Consider the following 18,250-nt stretch of genomic DNA (forward strand, 5'->3'; position numbering starts at 1 on the left):
CTTGAAATGAAACGTCCCTAGAGTCGGGTAAGTTCAGTCATAAATTTAATGGTGACAGCCACGTCAGTTGTGACCGCAAGTGGCGGGCGCTTGTTAGACAGTGCTTATTGTCTCAGCGTCTTTGTGTTCGAGGATTCTCCCCTTTGACAAGTCGGGCGCTCGGTCGGGGTTGACACCTCCCCATCGAATGTAACGAACTCTTCGAGATGCCCGCCTCGAATCAGGGAATCAATCTGCCTCCTAAGCTGATAGCATTCGGTCGTCACGTGTCCGTGGTCTTGGTGATATTCGCATTGCTTGCTTCTGTCCCGTGTTGCGGGGTCCGTCTTCAGCGGGGCCAAAAATCCTAGCTACTCTCTGTGTAAGCTCAGGATCCGGTCGGGTGTCGTGTTGAGAGGGATGAAGGATTGCTTTGGGGTCGGAGAAGGAAGGTCATTGGGGACCTGACCATTTCTACGCCTTTCCTTCGCGAGCTGGCGGCCGGTGCCACAAGTGTGGCGGGGCGCTCCTTGTCGGATGCGCGGTCAGCAACGTTGGGTGGTTGGTGTCCCAAGATCACTTCTCTCGCGACTTCGCGCCGGGCGTTGAGTTTATTCCTCAAGTCCCTCCCATGAGACTCCCTTCAAGAATTGAGACGGTCTCTCAAGTCTCCACTGGCCGAGTTGAGGCGGTCTCTCAAGTCTCCGCTGGCCGTTCCTATTACCCTTGGCAAGGGTATGTCATTCAGGCGGCGCCCTTGACGGATGCCGCAACCATCGACATCGTCGTCTCTACAAGGGTTTTGGGTGCAAATGGTGAGCTTAGAGCGTCTCTTTCGGGACCTTGAGATTGAGCGTCCTAGAACATTCCTCGACCTTTGTCTTGATGTGGTTTCTCGAGGGTGTCCCCTCGAGGGCGCACGTGCTCGCTCACTCGACGATCGATGTCTCGACGTGGTTGCCTGAGGGAGTCTCCTCGAAGGCGTGCGTGCGTGTTCACTTTCGTGAATAGCGTGGCCGAGGCTGACCTCGTCGGTTTTTTATTTTGCCACGTCGTTGGGGTCTCTTTGGTCGTGGTTGACGTGGTCCTCGACACCATAGCCGAGGAGGTCGGCGATAAGCGCGCCGTCGACGCCGGGGCGGTCTAGGAGCTCGGCAAGCCCTCGAACCGTGTCCTCTCGGAGCTTGGACTCGGGGTCATTTGCCGGGTCTTAGGGCTGGCTCTCGTTGTCACGAGGTTGCCCTCCTAGACGATGCGTGAGGCTTCGGAGACGGTGTCTCGAGCTCGTCGCTCGGGTGTCCATGGGGGTGGCGGAAACTTGACTCATCTCTCGAGAGTCGTAGAAGTAGAAAAAAAAGAGGAATGGAAGGGAGAGCGTCACCAAGGTCGGGAGGTCCCCTCCTTCTAGCGCCAAAATGTTGTCGCTCGTTTTTGGACAACGATTTAGGAGCCCCAAACGGTTCGACCCAAGGCCGGACCAAGTGGTCGCGTTCGGGCTCGAGCGTGTCGGACTCGGTATCCCGAGTCTTCCCTTAGCTGTGAATGTCCCTTGAGTTCGTCCAAGCACCTGAAAAGGAAGAAAGAACACGTGAACTACAAAGGGGAAACAGAGGGGGTACCTCTGTTTACCTCTCCAACGCTCAACATTAGTGGGATTGAGGTGGAGTATAGAGGTTTTAGAGGGTGAGAGGCCAAAGATGAGCGAAACGAGTGAAATATCAGTTCGACAGCGTTTCGGGACTCAAAAAAATGGATCCCCAGACTCGAGGGGTCGAGCCTCATATTTATAGGCGACCTAGGGACGTTTTGGGGGGTCCCTAGGCCGAGCGCCGGCTCTGAGTCGGCCGTCGGGCGAGGGACGGCTCTGAGCCGGCGGTCGGGCCAGAGACGGCTCTGAGCCGGCCGTCGGGCGAGAGACGGCTCTGAGCCGAGCCGGCCGTCGGGCGAGAGACGGCTCTGAGTCGGTCGTTGGGCGAGAGACGGCTCTGAGCCGGCCGTCGGGCAAGAGACGGCTCTGAGCCGGCCGTCGGGCGAGAGACGGCTCTGAGCCGGCCATCGGCCGAGCGCCGACCCTTGGCAGGCCACGCGTTGAGGGGAGTCCCAAGGACAGCCGCTATCGTGACCGTCGTCGTCTCACCGGGCCGGGACGGACCGGTAACAAATGTTTTTTCAAGAAACCGATGTCGTCGAGGAGTCTAGGGTTAGGGTTTGGCCTTGAGAAAAGTGGATTGAAGAGTTTCGGTTTAGGAGGAGAGAACAAGAACGAGAGAAAATCGTGGCAAATCCAAACGGTTGACTAAAGAGACGAGCACGAGCAAAGAAACCCAGATTTTGAAAACAAAAAAATGGGTTAAAAAAATGGTAGAGAGAGATGGGAAAAAAGTTGAATAATGATTTTTTTTCTTATCCGATATTTCTCTTTTTTTTATTTATGGTTATTAATTTAATAATGATAATAATAATAATAATAATAATAATAATAATAATAATAATAATAATAATAATAATAATAATAATAATAATAATAATAATAAAAAGGGGTATTTTGATAATTGTACATATTTTAAGTCATATGTAACATCTACGTCAACAAATATTGGACGGAATTTCTAAAAAATTGACGAAAGGGGTATTTTTGCAGTAAAATAAGAGTTCAGACTGATTTTGTGGAAATATAAAGTTGAGGAGGTGGTTTGTGATTCGTCCTAGAGTTCAGTGAGAATTCTTATAATTTATCCATATAAAATAGACATTGCAAAAGGAAATAATTAAATGAAATACATGTAGACAAGAGCCAAATTACAAAATAAAATCGGATGAAAACCTCAGCCTATATAGATGAAGACGGAAGGAAAGGCCGAGAATTGTTGGACAGTCTCTTTAAAACGTCATTTCTCTCCTAGGAGTGCTGGAATCAATGACTAACCACCTCTCATGATACAATGGCGAACAAGACAAGCTCTGGCACCACAAGACTTGACTTCGGCAAGAGCAGTAACACTTTAAGGATACTGTCCAATAGTCATTGGTCTTTCTTTCCATCGTCATCTCATTCGATTAAGGTTTCTATCCGGTTTTCTTTTGTAATTTGTTTCTTGTCTACATGTATCTCATTAATTTATTTTCTTTTGCGATTTGTCTAACAATCTTAAAGTATTATTTTGAGACAAACTGCAATATCTTCGTTATTTTCAAGAACGTGGTTGAATTTTTTTTTAAAATATTGAACAAAGACTAATTTGATTTTAGTTATTCTCTAGACACGACAAACATAGTTGTTGATGGGAACGTTACCGAGACTCCCAACGTGGTGAACACCCCGAATGTAACCACGGCTCAAGTCCCCACCACGGTGGGACAAATCTTGATGAACGTAACGGCCAGAAAGGACCCCCACGTCTCGCTCCGAGCGATTCTGAGGTACTTGTGCCCACTGATGTTATGTCGCCCAAGAGGCCCGAGAAGTTTACGGTGCTAAACTTCAAGCGATGGCAACAAAATTTTTTGTTCTACTTGACAACAATCGGTCTTGCGCGGTTCTTGACCGAAGATCCACACTGACTCTTCACAAGGAGGATATCGATCTACAATTGCTAATGGCTTTTAGTGCTTGAAAAGATTCAAACTATTTGTGTCAAAATTACATGATGAATATTGTTAATGACTCGCTACATAATTTCTATAGCTCCAAACGCTCATCGGAAGAGCTTTGAGATTCATTGTATCGTAAGTATATCGTGGGCCACTTCCTCGAGTTTCAAATGGTGGAAAGACCGTGGTGAGTCAAGTGCAAGAGCTGTAACTTATCATCCACGAGATTCATGTTCATATTGAAGGGATGACTATTAGTGAGTAATTCCAAGTTGCCTCGGTCATCGATAAATTACCTGTTAGGTGGAAAGACTTCAAGAAATATCACAAGCATAAGCGTAAAGAGATGAGTTTTCAAGACTTGGTTGTTCGTCTCCGAATAAAAAAGGACAATCGTGGCTCCGACAAGAGGTTCAAGACCGCTTCAGAGAAGGTCAACGTTGTTGAACTTAGCGAGAGCTCGAAGGGGAGAAACTTGCCAATAAGCTTGGGCCAAATGATGGGACGTTCAAGAAGTAGTATAAACCAAAGTTCATTGGTAAATATTTCAGTTGCGTCAAAGAAGGTCGCCGTACTGCAGATTGTAGAAAGTCGCAAAAGAAAAAGAAGAAAAAGGATAATGAAGTGGAGAGTGATGGAGACCTCCTCGTCGATGTGATCTTCGATGTGAACTAGGAGTGGTAGTTAGACACTGGGCGACCTACCATATCTGATCTGACAAGAATGCCTTCTCTGCGCTCGATCTGCTTTAAGATGAAGTGAAGCTGTACATGCACTACCATAAATATGGGATACAACTACAGTTTTTTTTTTTAACTCCAGTTTAGCCTTTTAATGGAGTCTTTGAATACAGACTACGGTCACCTTTTTTTAGGTCTATATTAGACTCCAGTCGAATATAAAGCTGTAGATAATGGTCTATTTTTCTCTACAGCTAATATAAAAAAGTAGTGGTAATACTCAAAAAATTAAAAATGATCAAAATTTCACCATTTTTAAATGGAGGGAAATTTCCCACAAAATTTTGGTACATTTACACTACAGTCAAAAGTAAAGAAGGAGTTATAATACTTAAAATATAAAAAATTTAACAAAATTTTACTATTTGAGTGTGGGAGGGAAATTTCCCACTCACAAATTAGATTAAGTATTGAAAATTTTCATATTCCCACCAATATGAAAATAAAGTAAAAATGACTAAGTATTGGAAATACACCAATATTCACACGTACACAACTCGTTTACTATCTTCCTCAAATATTACTCGGAGACATACTTCAAATCGCCGCTCTAAATCCACGACCACCGCCAAATCCAAGACCATCACTACCTTAAAAATCCACGACCATCACTCTAAACCCACGACCATCACTCTAAACCCATTATTTTTTTTCGCCGACTCTCTCTCTCTCCCTTAAAAATCGCCACTCTAAATCCACGACCACCGCCAAATCCACGACCATCACTACCACTGCTCCACCACCGCGATGCACTCCACCACAGCCACCAGACAACCACCACCGATAAATTAACCCAAATTCACCAGACCACCACCCTGCTAAAACATAGAAATTCCAGCACCCCCAAATTCATCCGACCACCGCTAAACCCACCACGATGTGAAAAGCCCCAAATTTGGCGAAGAACTCCAACGCTGGAAATTCGGATCGCTTCCTCATCGATATAGACTTCAAGAGCCATTTCGAGACGCCCGAGCGGTCGATTCGTACGACAGGATTCTGAATTCTCTGCCGGTGGTGTTTGTGGGTTTGTCGGTGAGGCTGAGCCAGTACCTCCAAGTGATGGCCGAGGCAGCCCGATTCTCTCTGAAGCAGAACTCGATGCCTCTCCCGCCATGGAGGTCTCTCGCGTATCTGCAAGCCAAATTGCAGTCGCCGTACCAAAGAGTGATGTGCCCGGACGAGGACGGCTTCGTTGCCCGAGCTAACCCTTTCGGCCACAAGCAGTACCACGGCCATTTGAAGAGGCTTCAGTCGCTGCTTCGCTCCGAAACGGGGAATGATCAACAGGTTTTGATGAAGCCCCTCAACCGCGACAATAACTGGAGAAGGAAGCCCGAGAGAATTAGGCATTATCTATACTAGAAAGAAGCTTTTTGTTTTTTTTTTGTTGTCAAACCTAGAATAAATTTTTTTGATAGAGCAGAAATAGGATTTGATTAAATTTGTAGTTCAAATCTGTAGAAATAGAGCATAAATAAGATTTGATTAAATTTGTTTGTGTGTTTGTACTATGTACAGCCATAGCTCTATCTCTCTCTCCGTTCATAAGGCCCACTGTCTGCCACTCTTTCAGGTTCTCTCCCTCTCTTTCTCTCTAATTTTTGTATGTGATAAATGTATGTGTGTATGTAATTTTTGTATGCCGATATATCTCTGGGAGGTTTTGACTCTTACCTTAGAAACTGATTTTAAAGTGAAGGATTGTGCTCCTCTCCATTTCAGGTAAACAAGTAGTGGTTTATTCCATGGGGCTCAAAAATTTGGTAAATATTTCAGATCTCTTTGTTTGCCATAAATAGGTGTGCGATTACTGATTCTAGGGGCTTCGAATCGATACCGATATAGGCAATTTGAGCATCTATATACATTAACTAACATGGTCGGTATAGAGAAGTGAATAAAAAGTTCTGACGTATTTGACCATTTATGTATATTGGCTTTGTAGTTCTTTTTCATTTCTCTTTTTTAAGTATAGCTTAATCTTATAATGCCAAGGAAATAAAATGGAAAGCTGAATCGCTGATTTCGCGTAAGAAATCTGGATAGTCGAGCAACTGCGGACACGGGCTACGAAACCTCGGCGTGTTGAGGCATAGTGAGTTACGCAGCGACGACACCGACTCGGCATGTTTTTTTTTCTTTATTTTCTGAAACTGTTATTGCAGGCTATGGTTCTCACAGGAAAGTCTTGTCGATAGGCTGCTGATGAGCAACAAGGATAATGTGTGGGTGGAAGATGGTAAATGCTATCTTGTCCTTGTGTTTGAGGCAAAGGCTTTGACACTGTCCGATTATGAGAAAAGACAGGTAAATGAAACTGTTATACTGTGTATAACTGATACAAATTAAAGTCATGATGATCAAACTTTATAAAATATGCAGATATCTCCAAGAGCACATCACATATTTTGAGAGAAACGGAAAACTGGAAGCACTTGAAGCAACGAATGATAAGCTTCGTAAGCGCTTCAAGAATCCAAAGTTGTCCAATAGCAACTGCGCCAAAGTTTGCAGGCACGCCTCGATCGCTTGGTGTCAGGCTCTTGTGATCAGCCTTGGACAGATCCCTCGGGTCTCTTGAGGTAGCAAACAAGAACTTTGTTATCATTATATGATCTATTTCTTGTAATGATTTTGTAGTGTCATAGGTTTAAGTATAATTTTCATTGTAATTCATGACTTGGTATTTTTTTATGGCATTGGTTTAAGATTTGGGTATAAGATTGTATTTAATATTTTTTATTTGCTATATTAAATTATAAATAATTAAAATCGGTGCGATATTATATGTTGCTTTGTTGTATTTTTAATTTATTTTTTATTTTTAATTATAAATGTTTTTTATTTTATATTTATATAAATATATATTTTTATTAAAAAACTGCTCTACACAAATAAGATGGAGTCTATATTGTTAAAATATAATTTCATACATATAAACTACAATTAAAAAATGTAGTCTTCAACATAAAAGACTGGAGTCATAGGCAAATAGATAAGACTCCAATGCAATAGATGACACAAAAACACAGTAGTATGTTCAAATCAATTAATTATAACTACTCTTTAAAGCTGTAGTGTTTATAGACTCTCAACTTGAACAACTACAGCTAAACAATGTAGTCTTCAACATAAAAGACAGGAGTTATAGGCAAAGAGATAAGACTCCAGTGCAATAGATGACACAAAAACGCCGTAGTCTGTCTAATTAAATCAATTAAGACTACTTGTTAAAACTGTAGTGTTTTTTTCTTATGTAATTGAGTTATATATAACTACATCATAACGCTGTAGTATTTATAGATGAGACTAGTAAGACTACATCTATAAAATGTAGTTATATATTTTAACTACAGTCTTATAAAACTGATACACTACGGCCAAAAACTGGAGTCATAATCAAAGAGATAAGACTCCAGTGCAATAGATGACAGTCGGTAAACTTTAGTCGACTTAAAATGACTACGGCATTCGGCAGTAGTTAGAGGCTAAATTTCTGGTAGTGATGGGCAACTCTGCTACCTCTGAAGTTAAGGGGAAGGGCGATGTCATCCTGAAGCTGACCTCTGAAAAGAAAATGAAGCAAACAAATGTTCTCTAGGAGGCTAATATTAGGAAGAATCTAACTTATGGGATCTTGCTTTGTAACCATGGGTTTAAACTAATTTTTTAATATCAAAAGATTATACTCTCTAAAAATAAGATGTATATGGGCAATGATTAGATTAAATATGGAATTTTTAAGATGAATTTAATAGCTATCAAGGCTAGTGAAATTAATGAGAATTGTTGTCGACGAAAATTGGCAATGTGGAGAGCTTCGGGCGGTTCGACCAAAGGCCGGACCAAGTGGCCGCACCCGAGCCAAGCGTGAGAATTTGAAAGTCTCGAGTTGTCGTTCCTCTAGCGTGGAGGCATTCTCAGAGGAGAGAATGGGGTGAGTGGGGGGTGAATGCGCTTCTTTTGAGCTGCCTACGTACCCATGTTACGGGATCAAGTCATGACGTAGTTCAAGGCGTATGTATGCTATTTGGGACGCGGAGCCTGAAGGGTGTGCTCGATAGAGGAAACAGAATGCGGAGAAGTCCTTGGCAATGTTTTAAGACTGTAGAATCGAGTGACCCGAGAGATAATATGTGTTTTCTCTTGGAGATGAGGGAGATTCTCATTAGAGAATTCCGGGCGCAGCCGTGTGCGTTGGAGATGAGATAGATTGTCAATAGAGAACCCCGGGCGCAGCCGTGTGCGTTGGAGATGAGGGAGATTCTCAATAGAGAATCCCGGGTGCATCCGTGCGCTGGAGATTAAGTGCTCGATTAGAGAAACTGTGTGCAGAAAGTCTCTAGCAGCGTTTTATAACTCTAAGAGCGAGTAATCTTGAGGAGGAATGAATGTGTCTCTCTCCCTCACTAAGAGGGGGTATTTATAGTGGATGTGGAGGCGTAGGAAGGCCTCTTGATGCATTTCCAGGAGCGTGCGGTGGAATTTGTGAGGGCGGAGAGCGGGAGCAGGCTGCGTACGCGCCTGCACTATGGCACGTCGTTCTAATTATGGGACGCGGCTCGCCTTCTGGTCTACGCGTCATGCCATTTGTTAGGCGCGACGCGCCGAATTATCGAGCGCGTGTGAGCGCCTCCTTTTTTAGGTGCATGCTTTGGGGTTTCTAAGGGCATGTCGAGCGCGGGGTACGGGAGCAGGTCGCGCGCGCGCATGTTGAGCACGGGGTGCCGGTGCAGACTGTGGCGTGCGCATGTCGAGGGTGGGGCACTGGGGCAGGTCGCGTGCACGCCTTTTGTGCTATGGCGCGGGCACGCAGCCTACGTTGTGCGTGGTTGCGATGTTGTGGCCCGGTCCGTTGGGCCATCGGATTCAGAATTTGACACATGATTCTTCGTAAGTCACTAGGAATTTAATAATTTTCAAAAATCATCGACAACATTAGCCCCCCAAGTCTGTTACCTGGAGGACTCCGAGAGGTGGACCTTTAGAATCTTCCCGGCTGTTTGAGGAAATTTTGCTTTCTAGAGTCTTCGTCTTTTGGTGAGCGTGTCGTCGTTGGACATTTTTGTTGCACCTCTTGGAGCATCTTTGGTTAGAGTAACGCATAGCGTAAAAGCTAACACGCGGGATCGCTTAGGTGTTTGGGCCATAATCCGGGAGCTTCTGTCGTCGCGATGTCGAACCTCGAACTTCGAGTCCCTTGATTTGATGAAAACTACCGGTTGGTTTGAATCTACCTCGAACTTCCATAGCACAGGGCCTTTAGAGTCGAAATTTAAGGAGGGCGCCTCTTAGGTCCCTGGTTAGGCCGTGGAATATGAGCGACCATGGTTCCTTTTCTATCGCGTCATATATCTTTTTGATAAATTCTTGCTTTCGATTATTTTCTTCATATGCCGACTTATTGTTACTTGTGTTGATTTAAGGTGGTATGGCCCACGATCGATCCCGTGCGAGGCTACAGAGGATCCAGCCTACCCCTGATGATGCAGTGGTAGCACGGGTCCGGATCCCGGCTTGCAAATGGAAGTCTTCGGCGTTGAGAGCATCCGCTCCTTTACATCCGTCGGCGTCAGACGAGGTCCGCTCTTTGTAAAAGCGGCCTTCTTCTTTGGAGTCCTTCCGTTATGGTGGTGATTACATCCTCATCGTCGAATCGATCGACTTTGTTGGACTCCTCAGTGAAACGGGTATTGTATCTCCCGCGATATTCCTCGCTCCCTTGCTTGACAGAGAGAGGTGGATCTTAATATTCTTCTAGACCCGTGAGGTTGCAAATCGGGTAAAGAACTATCTCTGAAGTTCCTCAAACGAGTTGATCGTTCCCCTTCTAAGGCCTTTAAACCATTCATACTCTCCCCCCCCCCCCCCCGGTGAGGGTAAGGCTGAAGGTTAGGCACATTATGGCCGGTGAGTAACGGCCGATTGTCATCCAGGTCTGGTATTGCTGGATGTGATCAATGGGATCGCATATCCCATTACAGTGAATGAGAGGTAGAGTGAATACTGCACGATACTCCTCCACAAGGATGTTTTCTCCAACCAGAGAGGTTGCCTCGGCCATCATTCCTTGCACCGCAGGAATAGTTAGGTAACTCTCATGCAGTTCTCTGACCTTGTTGCGTAGGCTTTGGATCATCATAGCATAATCCACTGCCCCTGACGGCGGGGTCGGTAATCCGTGCTCTTTGGAGGTTTGGTCGAGCGGGTTGGGTGTATTAGTCACCCTGTTTTGGATGGTGTATTGGGGGGCCCGATTTCGCAGGATCTCCCGCCACGAGTTTAGTTGTTGCTTTAGTTTCGTGCCTTGGGGCTCCGGTTTAGGGCTGTTTCTTCAGACAGGTTTGGCGAATCGTCGAACCCTAGCGCTATCGGTCGTAACTTCCGCTTTGGGTCCGAGTCGCTCAAAGGCGGAGCGTCGAGAGTGGTTGGTGGTACAACTACCTCGACGTCCCTGGCTTGGAGCGGGGCTTCTTGTGACGTGAGTATGAGTCTCAGAGCGCTCTCCCTGTGAGGCGGGCATGAGAGGATATCAACCGTTTGGTAATCCTTCTTGGCGAACGCCCATGGGAGTGTTGTCCATTCCGCCCAGGAAATTTGTGGAGGGGAGGGTTGTTTCTGTGGATTTGTAGGAGAATCCCCATTAGTTGGTTCATTTGTCCTTCAACTCGGGCGGCCATCTCGTCACAAGGATCGATGATAGGTGGAGGCCTCAACCATCCATTAAACACCACTTAATTTAAGATTTTTATTTTAAAAAATAATTAACATGTGGAAGGAGAAAATGAAGGGAAGGCCCAGCCCCAAGCCAATCCGCCCGACCAGACTGATGGCGGCGGCGCGCTCGTGTGTGGTGGATTTGGATTTCTGTAAGCCCTTGACCCTCTACAAAACTGGGTTACCCTTGGCTCTTTACAAAACTGGGAACCCAAACCTTTTTTTTTCACAAATTAGCTATATAAGCTCATACATTTGTCAATTTCCATTCCACGTGGGACTCTTGTAAGACCACTATCAACAAAAACACTTCCATCACGCTTTCACAATTATTGGTATTTTCCAACATACTTTGCGCATCAATTTCTCATTTAACTTAGCTTTGATTTTGACAAATAAATATACGAATTTATACCCCTCGTTACGAGGATTACTAATATGCAAGAGTTATTCAATTTCAATGACTCGCCACTCAAATCTTAGCCACAAATAAGCCAATTACATGTTAACAAATACTCTTTATTAAGAATATTTCCAATAAAATTCATGGCTAGATTTAGTAGTTACGAACTTACAAAAATTGACTTGTTTATAATTTTTTTAGACAAATACTCGTCCATGTTGTATACATCATTCCAAACTTTTTTTTTTACCTTATTACAACACTTCTCGCTCTCTAACTCTCTTTCATTTTGAACTCTATTTTTGAAGAACATAATAAATGTTTTCCATTTAATATCAACTCTTTTAAAGCTGTTGTATTTAAAATTTTGAATACGATGACTTTCCATGAATTCCGATAACTTATGATGAATTTATGACCAATGTCATCAGATTGCATCGAAAGTCACATTCAAAGTTTTAAGGATTTAAATTTAGGAAAAATTATAGAATATAACTATTTGAAACTTATTGATTGGTAAAATAATCAAAGTTTCAACTTTTCAGCAAAGTAGTCAAATTTACGATTTTAAAATTTTTTCACAGCCAAGATTAAATTTTTTGACGATGATTATAAACAATTTATCACTTTCAAAAATATTAATCTTGGGGGCAAAAATAATTTTGAAAATCAGATTACTATACATTTTGACTATTTCGCTGAATAATACAAACCTTAGGTATTTTGCATAATCATATTTTTAAATTGACTATTTAGCTACATCACTCTTAAATTTGAGAGGCAATACCAACTTCTAAAGAAGTAATAGTTTCCCTTATCATTGGATGCAATCAAATGTATTCCAATTCAATTTTCAAGAGTGTTTTTTTTTTAAGAAAATTGTATTTTCATAAAAAAAAAAACTATCAAAAGTCAAGTTGAGAGAGAGAGAGAGAGAGAGAGGAATCGGGTTTGGAATAGTTTGTTAGGTGATGTAGGGGTTTTTTGGGTGATAAAAATGTGACAAAGTCCATTTTTGTAAGTTGGTAACTACCATGCCTAACTTCAAAATGCCTTCCTCGACTTTCTCCTTTTTTTTCCATACCTAAACAAAAAATAAAAAGAGGTAAGAAAATTCAAATAAAAATGTAAACAATAAAAAATTACTATATAACAAATAGGTCTTTATGGAAGAAAAAAAAATGCATAAGATATTTGAGGGATCATGTTTGAAACCAGAGGTGACTTTAATAAAAATTGGAGGGATCCTCACTTATACTCGAACTAATTCAAATAGGAAAAATGGTATGAAATAGCCAATTCAAACTATGACTTTTGCAAAATAGCCATAGTTTCATTAGCTATAGCAAAATAGTCAATTGAGAGTACTACGATTTTTAATCCTGCCTCGATTAATTTTAATCCAGTCTTCATAAAACTTACATTCTGTCTTTATAGTTCGTTGGGATTAAATTTAATCCAGTCTAGATTAATCTTACTTTGACTAGTTTGCATATAGCTGACAAACTATGGCTATTTTGCAAAAACTTAAATTCTATTTGGCTATATAGCCGCTTGACCCATTCAAATAAGAACATGATGCTACGACTTGGAATAATTTTTCCAAACAAAAAACATAGCCGATCAACGTACCAACAACATAGTTTTCAAATTAAAAAATTTAAACCTAAAATTTTCAAATTGACTGCAATCAAACTGCAAACAGAGACATGGACTTTTTAGTTAAAATGTACGTATTTATTACTAATTCTCTTCAGAAATTGAGATGTGTCAAATTTCATACATATATTACATAATTTCTTTTTACAATTCTAGAATAATATAAATAACAAGTACATAAATTCGCTGACAATAGACGATTCATAATAAACAGGTAAATATTTTCATAGTTATATATTCTCTTTTAAATTGAGAATGTTGACGAGCTATTAATTATTATAAATGATCAAAATTAAGGATCGTTGTACCATTACCGTTACCGTATCGGGACCCCAATTTTGGGGGATACCGCGTACCGGAGAGGAAACCGAGGGAGATTCAGAGAAAAAAAGGAAACCGGTACCGGTAGGAAACCGTGTACCGTAGAGAAAACCGACAAAAAATATAGGAACCCGAGGGGTATTCAGACAAATATTTTGCAATAATAAAAATAATTTTCATAGTTCAAACTTCAAACAAAGGTTCATACCAAACATAAACTGAGTTCTTAAACAAAAAATACCATAAGTAGAGTAAATTTATTACAACACGTACGATAAAATACACTAATTATAAGTGGAGTGTCTCGGGGGTTGATATCTGTGTGGCCTAGATCTAAGGCGTGGTTGATCATCTACCATCATGTTATACCGGTACCACGTCATGGAACTAGAATATGTGTTGATCCACGTACGGAAGTGATAATCGTAGGACTCCTGACTAAGACTAATAGGACGCGAGTGCGGGGGATAACCGTCCTCCCAACATGTGAAAGGGATTTGACCATACCCATTGTACGACTCCTGTGTGTCTTCCACTGCGATTACGGGTATTACGGGGACGGGGACGGGGACGTAAGTATAGGATGAGTAAGACTGATTCTCGTAAGGGTCGTATGACGCCGTTAACAGTGGATAACCAATCTCGGAGCCGTCGGGTGTAATAGAGAACCCTCCAAATTCTGAAGTCAATATATCTACGTCATTACTACCCGACATTGAGATCGCATCGTTCATACCTCTTTGGTTCCCGCCTTGATTTCCTCCACTTTCCGGAGTAAAAAAGAACGGATTGAAAGGCTCATCCCCGTGTTGAGACCCGCCACCCCCGTATTGAGATCCTCCGGCCCTGGATTGCTCCCCGCCCGCGTATTGAAACTCGCCGCCCTCGTGTGATGGTGACCCGCTACCCCCGTGTGACGAGCCGCCACCTGAATCATGACCACGGGTATCAACTCCGACCTCTTCAACAAAACTTGTTTGACGTTTATTCCTTCTGTCCGAGCATGAGATTCCGCCAAAGGATCGGGCAAGTTGTTAGCACCATCCATGTGGACCGGAAACATGAATCATGTTCAGGAAGTGATGGTCAAGTGTCTTGTTTGCGGCAACTTTCGAGTGAATGAAAAATCGACCGATGGCTTTGGCCAACCTCTTCTTGATGCCGGGTTGCGCTTCATCCACCCTCCTTTGACGCGCACTATCGCTCTGGTACAATGACGGTGCGGTCATTGCAGATCTTCCTATCTCGGGAGTTCTGGAGGATCCACCGGGACCTTCACGTTCTTTCCGCCATTGTTCGGCAGCTTGTGCTTCTCGTGACCTCTTCATTACGTGACGAAGTTCCTGCTCTTCGTCAGAGTCTCGACTCCCCCTAGACTTTTTCGGAGGCCTACTCGTATCGACTCACCCAAACTCTTACGTTGCTTTTTTTCTTTTGAAAGTTCCGGTGGAGTAACTCTTGCGTTTCCAATTTTACTTCATGAGAAACTTTGTCGCAAAACCTAACGCTTCTTGACTTGTCCACGTTCGCCAAGTGGTTCTTTACACGTGTGATTCCACCACCTCCAATGATGTGCCCGTAAAACTTGCATTTGTATGCACGTGCTCGTCCTTCGACGGGGTCGCAATACTTGTATGTCGGGTCGGACGCCATACCTCATAATAATAATCATTTTAATTCAACTTTCATCAATCTAATTCAACATTCAAGACCATCATCATGACAATAATCAAATAATCTCAGAATTAGTTAAAATTCTACAATATCATCACAATAATCATCAATTCATATGACAAAAATCAGCATAACCATCACAATAATCATCAAATTAATTGTAATAAACATTTTAATTCAACTTCATCATGACAATAATCAACTAATCTTGAAATTAATTAAAATTCAACAATATTATCACAATAATCATCAATTCATAAGAAAAAATTGAAAAAAAATCCAAAAAATGAAAAACTCGGATGATACCTCTCGAGTTCATTGGGATCTGGACAAAACTGACTTCCATTGAACGGGATCCGGCGGGACGCACACCAGAGACGACGGAATTCACGGGATCTGGCCGGGATTTGAGCAAATTAAGAAGCGAAGAAACGGAATTCGACCGGGACGGGATTCGCTAATTTCTTCCTTGAGAAAGTAAAGTTTCGCGAAATGAGGAGCAAAATATTGAAAGCCAGACCTTGATCAAAACTACTGATCGCTTTGAAGTAAAATTTAAATTTACAATGAATAAGCACATGCGTCAAATCAGTGTACAATATGAAAGAGATTTGCAGATGACAATCAATTTATGATACGGAAGAGTCCAAAAGGGAATGCAACAAAACTCGTAATCCTTATCCATCACTATCTCCAAACATGCAAAATCAACAGAGAAAAAAAAATCAAATACAAAAAGACTTATATACAATAAAGTGGGCATCTAAGAAAAATAGCCACTTGGTAGTCCTTTCCTTGCACTGCAACCAATCTCTCTAACAACAATTTCATATACTTTTCTATCACTAACAATAATTTAATATAGTGAGGTAGTACATATATAGAGTTGAATTTACTCTAATCTAGTTCCAATTTTCCTTTTAGAATTTTGAGTTAGGAACCTTAAGGCCACAAAGAAAGCGTCAAAATATGTCTCTGCCCCTCTGTTAATTTACCACTCCTTTATATGCAAGTTCCAACAACGTTTGTACAGCTCGCTTTTCAACAAAAAGGGTAAAAATAAAAAAAAATTAAAAAAAAAGTACAAAACCAACCTAAACAACAAAATAAAACAAAATTAAGCTAGATATAATTTTTTTTTTCTCTATAAGTCGAAGCTACGAGGGAGAGCCGATCAGAGCCGTCAAAATTGGACTTTGTTGTGGGGCCCACTCAAGCAGGGCATTCCAATCCCAGCTCCGTCTTACACGCGCCGTCGAAGCCAACAGTCAACGCAGCCTCGACGCGCCGCTTCTTCACCGGAACCACCCGAATCGGCTCAAAGCCCAAAGTGAGCTCAAGCGCCGGCTCCTCAGCCGGAGCCGGCGGCGCAACCTTCCCTCTCGCAGGCGCGACGGTGGGCTCCACCGTCTCAACCGAAACCATACTCTCCGTGGTCTCCTTGCTCTCTCCGCCGTCAAAGTGATGGCTCACCGACGACTCGTCGCGGCTGAGCTCGGCGCGGCGCACCTTCGGCTTGCGCTTGAAGCGGCAGCGAGTCCGCGGGCGGAGGGCGGGGTCGGAGGCGGAGGTCTCGTCTCTGGACACGTGTCGGATGTCGTAGGCCTTGAGAGGCGGGCCGTGCGATGTGGCGGCTGCTTCCGTGGCGATGGGAGTGATCGGAGAGCCTTTCAGAACAGCCTCCACCGCGGTTTGACACAGCTGCCAGCTTCCGGACCAGAGCAGACCCACCGAGCCGTATATCGGGTTCACTATTCTCCCACACGCCTCGTATAATAAAGACCTAAATATCGCTGCACACCACAAATTGGGTGTCAATACACGTAACGCAAATTTCGAAAATAGAATGGATCTCGATGGGCATACCCTAAGAGTGGGATGAGAGGGTATTTTAGTAATACGGTACCTGGGCGGAGATGGTCGGGACCGGCGTTTATGAGGTTCATGAGCCCTGCGCGGCCGTAAAACTTGGCCAGGAAGACCGTAGCGTTGGCTTGAGATTCAGGGCTTTTGATCCACTGAAGGCACGGCCTAATACTGCAGTTTTCGCTGCACCCCTTTCGGAGAATTCTACACCCATTGCAGCTCATTCGCATCTTCTTCTTCTTCTCTTTTTTTTTAATTATTATAACTGCGAGTCTTGGTTTTGTTCTTGTGTGCGGTTTGGGTTTTTTGGTTTTGAACCTTTCAGAGAGAAAAAGATTTTATATATTTCGAGCGAAGAGCCGGTGGGCTTTTTATTTATTTATTTATTTATTATTGTTTGGGTTGGGTGTGTATGTATGCGTGGAAATGGATTAGAGAGGCAGACACTGGTTTCCACAGCCTAGGAGGTTTTGTTTTCTTGTATTCGTGTGAGAGAGCTCTCTGTATTTTTGGATTCTTTCTGCTGTTGTTTTATTATGATATTTATTACTCTGAAAGAGAGAAAAGAAGAAAATCGAAGTCGTGCGTTGGCTTTGAGAGCCACTCGCGGTTTCAGTGGCGTGTGGATTGCACAGCCCAGTTGCACCGTGATCAGCTCCTCTCTCTTACGTCACGATGAAATTGAAGGAGATAAATCTAGACGCTAGGGAAGGGGAAAAGCAAATCCGAATGTTGAGAAATTCGTTAATCCTAAAATGCCCTTAAAATCGCCTTATAACTACAACTGCATTGAAGCTGGACCACGAAAGACAAAGAAGGTAAAATGGTAAATCCGTAAAACGGGCTCCTAAGTGGGGCCCATAGACAGCTGGGAATGTGGGTGGACATGCAAACGGGTACGAAGTTTGAGGTCGGGGCTGAGTGGCGCGTGGAGAGCACGGGGTGGTGTCAGAGTTCGGTCGAATCGCCACATATTGTGGAAGAGGTGGGTCCCACTTTTTGGGGTGAACATTATAATAATGTAAAACATATAATAGTTCGGAATAAGAGCTCCTGGTTTTCAGGAAATCGGACCAGTTTGGAATAACAAAACCGGCAAAGTTGCAAAACTGGTAACTGGTTTCTGGTTTTCGTACGGAACTATGGGCGCACTAACTATGAGACCCCAGCACAAAGCCAACGGTATTTCTAGAGACCCCTTCTTCTCCAACTTCACACGCGCGAAAATAGCGACTTCAAATATTTAACAGATTATTTTAATCGCTGTTTTCTTTTTTGTTCGAGTGTGTGAAAGACG

General features: G+C 43.0%; 1 protein-coding gene across 1 annotated transcript; it reads right to left on the minus strand.

The window, feature by feature from the left end:
* Positions 1-16,042: 16,042 nt before the first annotated feature.
* On the minus strand, positions 16,043-17,484 carry LOC149408171 (LOB domain-containing protein 40-like). Its single transcript, XM_089616254.1, has 2 exons — positions 16,994-17,484; positions 16,043-16,880 (listed from the first exon to the last, which is right to left on the minus strand). Exons 1-2 carry the CDS (start codon positions 17,181-17,183, stop codon positions 16,300-16,302), a joined length of 771 nt encoding a protein of 256 aa, XP_089472380.1. The 5' UTR covers positions 17,184-17,484; the 3' UTR covers positions 16,043-16,299.
* Positions 17,485-18,250: the final 766 nt, after the last annotated feature.

Source organism: Urtica dioica, chromosome 1 (assembly GCF_054948205.1).
Source record: "Urtica dioica subsp. dioica isolate 48M chromosome 1, U.dioica_male_clone48M_v1_H2, whole genome shotgun sequence".
NCBI classification, from domain to species: Eukaryota; Viridiplantae; Streptophyta; class Magnoliopsida; order Rosales; family Urticaceae; genus Urtica; species Urtica dioica.

Bases quoted from the DNA above. Each gene is read 5' to 3' on its own strand.
- LOC149408171 (XM_089616254.1), bottom strand. From the start codon at position 17,183: ATGCGAATGAGCTGCAATGGGTGTAGAATTCTCCGAAAGGGGTGCAGC. The intron at 16,881-16,993 runs GTACCGTATTAC...TGTGGTGTGCAG, and splicing joins TCCCGACCATCTCCGCCCAG to CGATATTTAGGTCTTTATTA.